The sequence below is a fragment of the Mustela nigripes genome, chromosome 3 (genome assembly GCF_022355385.1).
Source record: "Mustela nigripes isolate SB6536 chromosome 3, MUSNIG.SB6536, whole genome shotgun sequence".
Classification (NCBI taxonomy): domain Eukaryota; kingdom Metazoa; phylum Chordata; class Mammalia; order Carnivora; family Mustelidae; genus Mustela; species Mustela nigripes.
This window is the reverse complement of record NC_081559.1, coordinates 171,395,822-171,406,307: the sequence shown is the minus strand read 5'-3', so window position 1 is coordinate 171,406,307 and position 10,486 is coordinate 171,395,822. Positions and strand designations below refer to the sequence as shown.

General features: G+C 34.3%; 1 protein-coding gene across 1 annotated transcript in view; it reads left to right on the top strand.

Annotated features, from left to right (window-relative positions):
* The window catches only part of CSMD3 (CUB and Sushi multiple domains 3), a 439,117-nt gene extending 428,878 nt beyond the window's left edge, over positions 1-10,239 (top strand). Inside the window, exons 56-58 of the mRNA XM_059395523.1 lie at positions 1,473-1,560; positions 4,129-4,264; positions 8,242-10,239. Coding sequence (XP_059251506.1) covers positions 1,473-1,560; positions 4,129-4,264; positions 8,242-8,401 — 384 coding nt within the window. The 3' untranslated portion in view covers positions 8,402-10,239. The remainder of the gene's footprint in view (positions 1-1,472; positions 1,561-4,128; positions 4,265-8,241) is intronic.
* Positions 10,240-10,486: the final 247 nt, after the last annotated feature.

Below are 10,486 nucleotides of genomic sequence, written 5' to 3'. Positions count from 1 at the left end.
ATGACCTGAGCCGAAGGCTCAGGTCATGATCTCAGAGTCCTGGGATCGAGTCCCGCATTGGGCTCTCTGCTCAGCAGAGAGCCTGCTTCCCTCTCTCTCTCTCTGGCTGCCTCTCCGTCTACTTGTGATTTCTCTCTGTCAAATTAATAAATAAAATCTTAAAAAAAAAAAAAAGAGAGATCAAATCACAGTACACATGTACTTCTTAAATATAGAATTTTATATACATGCAAGATGCATGTTAAAGTCAGCTTTTACAACATTAGACAAAATCACAAAATCTCAGAGTCAAAGTTAGTTGTGGGTGCCACTTGAGGCAAGTGGTAGCAAGTTCAGGTCTGCTTCAGATATCTTATTCTGGGGCCCAGCCTGGAGAAGCAGAAGCTACCCACAGCATATTCTCTTGTCAGATGTCAGAAGCTCTGAGGGATAATGTGTTTTAAACATCTCCACTGAGATATAAGTCATATACCCTATAATTCACCCGTATAAAGTATGCAATTCAGTGGTTTTTAGTATATTTGCAAGTGTGTAACCATCTCCACAGTTGATTTTAGAATATTTCTATCACCTCAAAAAGAAACTCCACATCCTTTAGCTATCACCCTACCCATTCATCCCATATCTCCACCCTAACTCTAAGCAACCATAAATCCATGTTCTGTTTCTATGGATGTCTCTGTTTGGAATATGCTTATTTATGAAATCATACAATATTTAGTCTTTTGTGACTGGTTTCTTTCACTTATTATAATGGAAACATGCCTCTTAAGTCCTGGGCTTAGAACTGACTTCTTGTTAACTCCACCCACATTCCATTGACCAAAGCAAGTCACAGGACTAAGCTCAATGAGATGGAAAGCTTGGTGAGGAGGAGAGAAGGCGGGCATGCATGCTAAACAGGAATAAAATCTACAAAGTATGGTTTTATTATATTTAATTTTTAAAAAGATTTTATTTATTTATTCATTTGACACAGAGAGAGAGAGAGAGGGAACACAGTGGAGAGAGAGGGAGAAACAGGCTTCCCACCGAGCAGGGAGCCTGATGTGGGGTTCTATCCTGTGACCCTGGAATCATGACCTGAACCAAAGGTAGATGCCCAATGACTGAGCCAGCCAAGCATCCTATTATATTTTAATTTTTAATTGATCATTTGCTTTATTCTCTTTCATCATATCATTGTCCTTTTTTTTGACAGCAGGTATCTTAGCCTAAGAGAAATCTCTACATCATTATAGTAATAACAACCCCCTTTTTCTAATATCCTAATTAGTTAAAAGTGAAAATTTTGATTTTGCTTTTAACAATGGCAAATTTACACAGTATGCTATGTTTTACGTAGGAGGAAGATACAGAGTTAGGAACTTTGCATAACATTCATTTGAGAGTAAAACTGAATATTTATTAAGGCTGGGAAAATATAGCTGTGTCCAATCTTCAGATTTAATCAACCTTATAAATATTTTTAGGTTTCTGCTGAGCCTGATGGAGCTACTTACGTATTTCAAGGATTTATTCAGGGCAAAGATTATGGGCAATTTGGACTACAAAGACTGGGTAATGTATTCATTTTCATTTTCATGTAGTTCCTTTATTACTCCAGACATCATAAGAAAGTACAGTGGATTCTGTACATTAGGCACACTTCCTGCATTTTGAATTTTGCATTGTCAGGATTATACATTGATATATTTGATAGCCTTTTAAATAATCTCATTCTTCAAAATATTGATTCTCCATGTACCAACCCTGTACAGTGCTTGGTTGTTGTCATATTTCTAATAAATATGACACACTGTCTTGCCCTTAGCAAGTAAAAAAGAGAAAAAGTGATGCAAATATAAAAGAAAATATTAAACTATAAATTATTTTATTTTATTCAGAATTGCAGTACTTCTCTTCAGTTTGAATATTGTTGCAACTTTCTCTTTCAAAAATGTAGTGGCACTTTGAAAATGTCATATGGTCTGGAAAGGGAAAATAACTTTGAGGAATGGACCCTATTTTGGGGCTTTATGCTATTCAGATATGTAAATTTCATGTAGTAGGAGGCACAGGTTTCAACATTCTCAACTCTTCTAGAGTGTACACAGACATTTAATGGTCTTTCTTGAATATAATTATTAACATAGCTTTTGGTATGTAATTTTCCTAAGGTATATTGTCTCCCATTATTTTACGGTGGTATTGATATATAAAGAATAAATTCAGGCTCTAAAAAGTACTATTTGATGTTTATCTTAAAAATTCCATTACTTCGAACTTTTACATAAATATTCTGAGTCCCTGAAAAATAAGGTAGAAATAAGGTATTAACTTTTAACCTGGACTAAGGTGTGATTTAGTTGTACATAACTCTTTATCAAAAAGGGAAATGAGCTTTCTCTAAGTGAACAATAACAAGATGTCATTTCAGATAATGTCTTGCCTAAAATTGTGTTAGTTTGAAAACCAGATAAAACATTTGTTGACACAGTACATTAACATAGTTGTGTAATTTAATGCAAGATGTTTATGCAAACTATTCCCAAAAGCTTTGCATGTACTGTATGTCTAAAACAGAACCTATTAAAAAAAAGGAGCTATTTCTTTCTGGGGAAAATAAAAGCAAAACACAGAATACATCCTTTCCATTATTTTCTCTCCCCTGATCCTTATGCCAACATGTTAACCAACCTGATTCTTCTCATTTCCTAATTTTGCTAATGTCTTTGCCATTTACTCACCCCCAAGTGGAACCCTTCTCATTCTGTGCCCTCTTACATCTTATCCTCACAAAAAGGTTCTGTTGCTTTTTAACTACAAAATGTTCTCCTGCATCTATTTTTTCATGCTCTTCCAAGTGTTCTAGGATACGGATCATTTTCCATTTTTATCTGGGATGTTGCTATGACCTTTGAAGTAGGCTAGTTTCTAGTCCAGATTCCCTGAAGTCCACCCCACCCAAGTCACTGCTTTAAATTGTATGTCTTATCACAGGGGCTTTTATTTCTAAAACCCTCTGTTGTCCCTCACCACAAGTAGCTAATAAGTTTGAACTCTTTAGAATGATGCTTATGGCTTTTCAGGACCTGACCACAGTTTTCCATTTTAGCATCCTACTCCTACCACACTGATACGTACTTCTCTCTACATCCTTTCCACACAGCTACAACCAGTGCTTGTCACAGCTTCTAAACATGCCGCTCACCTTCCCACTTCTGGGCTTATGATGGTCCTGCTTCCTTCTTCATCCGTTGTTCTATGAATTCTTCAAAGCCAGCCTCACTTGTATATTCTCCCGAATGCATTCCTACACACCACCAGATGGAATTATTTCTTCTCTTCCTAAAGCACATTGATCATTAATTCATGCTTGATGTCTACGATTATTTCTGTCATGTTATTCTTTCCACAATGCTATAAACTCTTCAGTTCAGAGACACTGCTTATTTTTTATTCTGCCTCCTTCCCTGGAAAAAGGCCTTATACATAGAATGCTCTCTACGAACTTGTACGGAAAAGAGTTGAAGGAGTTTCATGAATTACCTTTGTTTCCTATGTACATTTCCAAATAGATATTTTTTTAAATTTTTTATAAACATATATTTTTATCCCCAGGGGTACAGGTCTGTGAATCACCAGGTTTACACACTTCACAGCACTCACCAAAGCACATACCCTCCCCAATGTCCATAATCCCACCCCCTTCTCCCAAACCCCCTCCCCCCAGCAACCCTCAGTTTGTTTTGTGAGATTAAGAGTCACTTATGGTTTGTCTCCCTCCCAATTCCATCTTGTTTCATTGATTCTTCTCCTACCCACTTAAGCCCCCATGTTGCATCACCACTTCCTCATATCAAGGAGATCATATGATAGTTGTCTTTCTCTGCTTGACTTATTTCGCTAAGCATGATACGCTCTAGTTCCATCCATGTTGTCACAAATGGCAAGATTTCATTTCTTTTGATGGCTGCATAGTATTCCATTGTGTATATATACCACATCTTCTTGATCCATTCATCTGTTGATGGACATCTAGGTTCTTTCCAAATAGATATCTTGAGAAAGAAAGAAAGTGACGGGTTCATAAATATAAAAATCAATTGTGATCAAATAAAGTTGATTTTTTTTTTAATCTTATAGGACTGAACACGTCAGAAGGCTCAAATTCTTCAAATCAGCCTCATGGTACCAACAGTAGTTCTGTGGCCATTGCTATTCTTGTGCCTTTTTTTGCACTTATATTTGCAGGATTTGGATTTTATCTTTATAAACAAAGGTAAGTTTGTTGATTTCACCTACAAAACATTTCCAAAATCTTCAATTTCATGTTCCTTTTAGTATTCCCTTTCAAATCCTAATTTCCATTTTCTCCTGGGTTGTTGAAAATAATGTGTGCCAGATATTGCAACTGTTGTTAAAAACCTCATTTCCCCGACCTGCCTCCCATCACCACAACACGATAAAACAAAAATTGCTCTGTTCATTCCCACAAACATTCAACTTAACCCTTCCTACTTTTGACTATATTTCCTGGTACATACTTAATCGTGTCAGTTAGTTTTGCATTATCCATAATGAGACTTTAGGGATACAAAACCAGATTAAGGTTTAAATCAAAGATGTGATACCTGCTGCCGGATTTATTTAGAGAACTAAGAAGAAGCTTGTGTCCAGACCTCTTTAGTTCACATGACAATGCTGACCAATTTTACCCAGGCAGACAGATGGTAAAATCCTCTAATCTTCTTTTTTTCTTCTGCTGCTTTTAGACTATGCAGTTAATGTTGTGTTTCTGATATATCAACTATATGACTGTACATTTTATTAGTTTGTCCTTGTTTATTATGTCCTTTCCAACATCCCAAGTGGCTTCATTATACAATTGTCTGCCCTTTGGGACTATCCTTTATCAAGAAAAAGATATGTAGATAATGGGATAATTAAATGACTGTTATTATATATTTTTGAAAACTGATATTATTATAAATTTCAGTCTAGATTATCTAAGAATGGTTTATTTAATATTACATGAATGTGTAACTATTGAATTTTAGCAGCACCTTAGGCCTTGTTTGTCAATATCAGATTTTATTAATGAGAAAAACTCATCACTAAATTTAATCTATAAAGCAGGCTATTCTGATCTTTCTTTAAAAACTATTTTTGTAAAATATGCATAACATGAAACCATTTAAGCCATCCTAGGTGTATAGTTCAGTGGCACTTAGTATATTCACAATGTCATGGGGCCCCCACTGCCAGTTCCAGAGTATTTCCATCATCCCAAAAGGAAACTCTGTGCCCTCTAATCAGTCATCCCCCACTCTTCCTATCCCTGCCCTAGGCAACTGGTAATCTGCTTTCTATCTGCATTTGTTTGCCTATTCTGGGTATTTCATATAAATCGAATCACATACTATGGGATATTTTATACCTGGTCTCTTAAACTTAACATAATGTTTTCAAGTTTCTTCCATGTTATAGCATGTGTCTGAATAATATTCCACAGTGTTTGAATGTGTTATGTTTAAATATGTCCATTCATCAGTTGATGGGCATTTGGATTGCTCCTACATGTTGGCTGTTGTGAATAGCGCTGATATAGACACTTGTGCAAGTTTTTGTTTGGACACCAGCTTTAATTCTTTTGGGTGTATACCCCAAAACAGAATAGCTGGGGTTTGTGGTAATCGTTCATTTAACTTACTGGGGAAGCACCAAACTGTTTTGCAGAGCAACTGCACCATATTATACTCCCACCAGCAAGGTATGACTGTTCTACTTCTTCCACATCCATGCCAACACTTGTTATTTTCTCTTTTCTTTTCTTTTTCTTTCTTTTTATTATAGTCATCCTAATGTATGTGTGAAGTGCTATCCCATTGTAGTTTTGATTTGCATTTCCCTAATTACCAATGACACTGAGCATCTCTTCAGTGCTTCTTGGCCATTTTCTTTTGAAGAAATGCCTATTCAAGTATTTGCCCATTTTTTAATTGAGTCATTTGTCTTGTTGTTGAATTTTAAGAGTTCTTTATAGATTTTGGAAACTAGACTCATGACACATATATGGTTTACAGATATTCCCCCCTTCCTATGAGTTGCATTTTCATTCTCTTGATAGTGTCATTTGATATATAAAAGTTCCTCATTTTGGTAAAGTCCAATTTATCTATTTTCTTTTGTTATTGGTTCTTGAAGTGTCATATCTAAGAAACCATTGCCAGATTCAAGGTCATGAATCCAGAACAGATTTACCTGTATGTTTTCTCCAAAGAGTATAATAGGTTTAGCTCTTATAAGTAAAAGTTCAATTCATTTTAAGTTATTTTTTGTTGATGTTGTAAACTTTTCTGAAACTTGGTATTATTTTCCTTAAAGCTGTTGTTCAATATTTTTATAACATTTCTTTATCTCTTCATGATTCTTGCTTAATTAGAAGAAAATGATGTTGCCTTTTTTTTTTTTTTGTAAGATTTTATTTATTTATTTGACAGAAAGAGAGAGATCATAAGTAGGCAGAGAGGCAGAGGGGGTGGGGGAGGCAGGCTCCCATCTCCCATCCCATGACCCTGAGATCAGGACCTGAGACGAAGGCAGGGGCTTTAACCCACTGAGCCACCCAGGTGTCCCTTTCTTCTGGATTTTATTGTGAATATAGTTTGAAAAAATAGAGACAAATATTATTCATTAGAATTATGCACCTGGCAGGAGCAAGTTGTAAGCAATATAACTATTTAGGTGATCCCATTCAAAGAAACTTAAGATAGCTTTAACAAAATGTATTGCCATACAAGTCATCTAACAATCCTTAATACAGAGAAAAATTCAGAAAATGCATTAGGGATAATAAAATAATATAATACAAATGCAAAATATGATAAAGTAGTTGAAATTTGTGGTGTTTGGTGTAAACATAGGAGTTGAGAAGCAGATCTATTTTGAGGTATATCCATTTTAGTAATTAGGTCCCAGAAACAGGTAGGAACAAGTCCGCCTTTATACCATAATGAACGTCAGCAAATTATCCAGTGGAATGTGGGAAACGAGAAATCAGAAATGCCAAAGGAGAGAGAAATAAAAAAGGAAGAAGGAATCAGGACCAGCAAGTTATACTAGCTGGCCTAGAATCCATGTGTTTTGTTAAGTAAAATCAAATGTTCAGTTATCAGTAACTCTTTGGAAACTATTTTCATGACTTAGTTATCAGTACAGTCACTTCTTCTTTGAGATTTTGAGTTTCCTGTTCTTATATATGTCATTTTTAAGGAAATTGAGTATGTTTTTAGGATACTCTAAGTACCATCCCAAATTAGGCCTCAATGTTAGTTGTCTGCTCATTCTGAAATACTTTTTAATTAGTCCAGAACTGGCTTCTTCTTGTCCTTCAAGTCTCAGATTACATTTTACTACCTCAGAGATACTTTTTCTTATTACTGTTCCTAAAGTGGGTCCCTGTTACTTCCTGTCATATCAACAGCTTTCCTTTTTATCAGAACACTTCTTATTAGCTATTTTTCTTATTTTATTTATTTTTATTTTAACTCATTTAACTCATTTTATTTTAGCTCATTTAACTCCTTTTATTTTAACTCATTATTTTAACTCATTTAACTCATTAACTCATTCATTTAACTCATTTATTATATTTTAAACTCATTTAACTCATTTTATTTTACCTCATTTAACTCATTTATTTTAACTCATTTATAAATATTTATTGATTGATTATTTTCTATTACTACCTTATGAGCTCCATGAGAGTGATGCCTTCCTTGTATTTTTTTTTTTTTTTAATTCTGTATCCAAAGTCCAAGCTCATGCCTGGTATAACAGAAGCTTGGTAAATATTTGAAAAATGAATGAATGGATGGATGGATAGTAATGAGATATACATTTTATCATCACCATAATTACTTACATTATACATGCAAATTCACAATGGTTGTTTATTATTGCATCAGAAAATTTAAATTGATGAAAATAGCCATAATACATTTATTTATACTTGTATTACTCATATTGGTAGTGTACATTAATATGTATTATATGTAAATAATAAAAATCACTCAGGGTTTACAAGTGACTGGTGAATTGTTCAAATTCGATGTGTTGAGCTTATGATTTCTCAATTAATATTTTGAAGTTACATTATGCATTAAGAATGATAACTCAAGTATGTTATATTTGAGTCCTACTCTGTTGTTTCTAGAAGAACATTAACTCATAGCTAATCAATGTTCTCATCAACAGGACTGCACCCAAAACACAGTATACAGGATGTTCAGTTCATGAAAATAACAATGGCCAAGCAGCTTTTGAAAACCCCATGTATGATACCAACGCAAAGTCAGTGGAAGGGAAAGCAGTACGTTTCGATCCCAACTTGAACACGGTCTGCACAATGGTCTAACTCGGCAACTCTTTGCCTTCTTCAGAAGCTTGGAAATCGACACACAAAACAGTGCACATTTAGTTCACTGCTAAACAAATTAAAGCACACTTTTCAGGACTTGCTGGGTCACCTTTTCCTGAGGAATGATAGAGAAGAGTGTTTTTTCATAAACTGGACCATAATTCTTCTTCATGTTTACCATGGAGAGTTTTACAGAAATTTGGCTGCACTCTGAGAGTGCTTACTCACAGTTTATTTGCTTTTTTTAAAAAGGAGATTATTCTAAAACATAAACTTATTTGCATATATTGGAGGAGCATCCACTATCAGTATTTCTGTGCTTTATAAAGTATATTAGAGGGACTGGGTTTTAAAAAAAAAAGATATAGGGTAGAAAATAAGAGCTATACTTACAAGAGTCAATAGATCACTGACTTCTCTTTAACTGTCATGAGCTACATCATACCCATGAGTCTGTATTTCACACCACTCTATCCAGTATCCGTTCTTGTTAATTGAGTCATTGTCTTCCTTATTTCCATGGTTATTTCAGATTGAGTCATGCCCTGAAGTGTTTATGAGTGAATTCATGCCACAAAAGAGATAAGACTGCCTACTCTGATTTGACTCTTTCTGGTATTTGTTCTTCAGTGTCATACTGCTATTCTTTGTAGACTGGTTATCATGGTTTCTACAAATGGCAAGATCATTGTGCTAGTCTCCCAATTTCCCTCATTATGTTATAGCCAATATTATTCCATAAGTCATGGGGCAGTGTTTAACACCTCGCTTCTGCCTGTTTTGTCACCCAGAAACCACTCTAGCTGGCAAAAATTATCTGTAATAGTGATGATTTTGCAGTTATCTGAGACACCAAACTTATCATCCTTTACCACACTTTCCAAAGTTTTTGAAAGACCAAATAGAACCTATTAATCTACTATATTTAATCTATGATATATCCTATTTTCCTTCTAGTTGAGTCTCCAAATTTATTTCACATGGTTTTGAACTTTAATCAACAATGAGTTAGAAGTATAAGATTTTAAGCTTTTAACTTTTATCTAACAGTGAGTTAGACATACATTTTGGACCAGTCCATAAATATAATGACTACAAAAAAATTTACACTTTCAAATCACCAATACAAATTTATTTCCTAACGTCGTAGATTTTCCAAATTTTCATGTATTTTGAACTTTCTATACTCTTATTCTCAAGAAGCAGGTTTCAGATATGACAGATTTCTTTCATCATCAAATTAAGATTTGCATTTGCAAATTATTGGTGGCTCATTTACAACTGTATCACAGCAATGCCAGCATATTGATTTAATAGGCCATTGTCTTCCTTTTATAGCATGTTTTACTTCGTTGAATAAATTCTGTACCCAGTGTGAACTCTTTGTTGTTGTCCCTCTCAAATGCGGAAAACTCTGTAAACAGTCTCGACTTTTTGTATCATGAGACAGAGTGCCTAAGAGAAATCATTGCACCCGGAAGCGCTGCTTGGATCTATCTCTACAACATTTAGTGAATTTCTTGTAAACCACTTTGAGATACATTGTTTTGGAAATTCATACAATTTTCTCAACATTGTACTCTACTGACAGGATGCTGTTTTAAATTTTATGCCATGAGTTATTTATTCTTGTTTATTCAAATGACTGCAATAACAATGATTCATTCATTAATGTTAAGGTTAATACATTTAAGATCTTGTTTAAACAATGTTTCTTCTGCAACTGGCTACTCCTCTTATATTAATGCATACACTTTTGTAAAGAAGTATATTTTTATGAAAAAAACTTTGTAAAAGTATGATGTAAATTTTCAGTGCAATGTAAACAAAATAAAAATGAATAATTGCTTTTGTAAAATGTGTTTTCTTTTCAAAATTGTCTGCCAGTGTATTGACTGGATAGCAAAAAGAATAAACAGCCCAAATTCATTTGATGTTTTAAAGTTCCCAAACTACATACTTTATACTTATCTAGCAACATAATAATGAGACATGGGTGTTTTTCTTCTTTATGTTTTATAGTTCCCCAAGGGTGACACTCTTTTAGAAGTAAACAGATTTCCACTAAACATAATAATATCA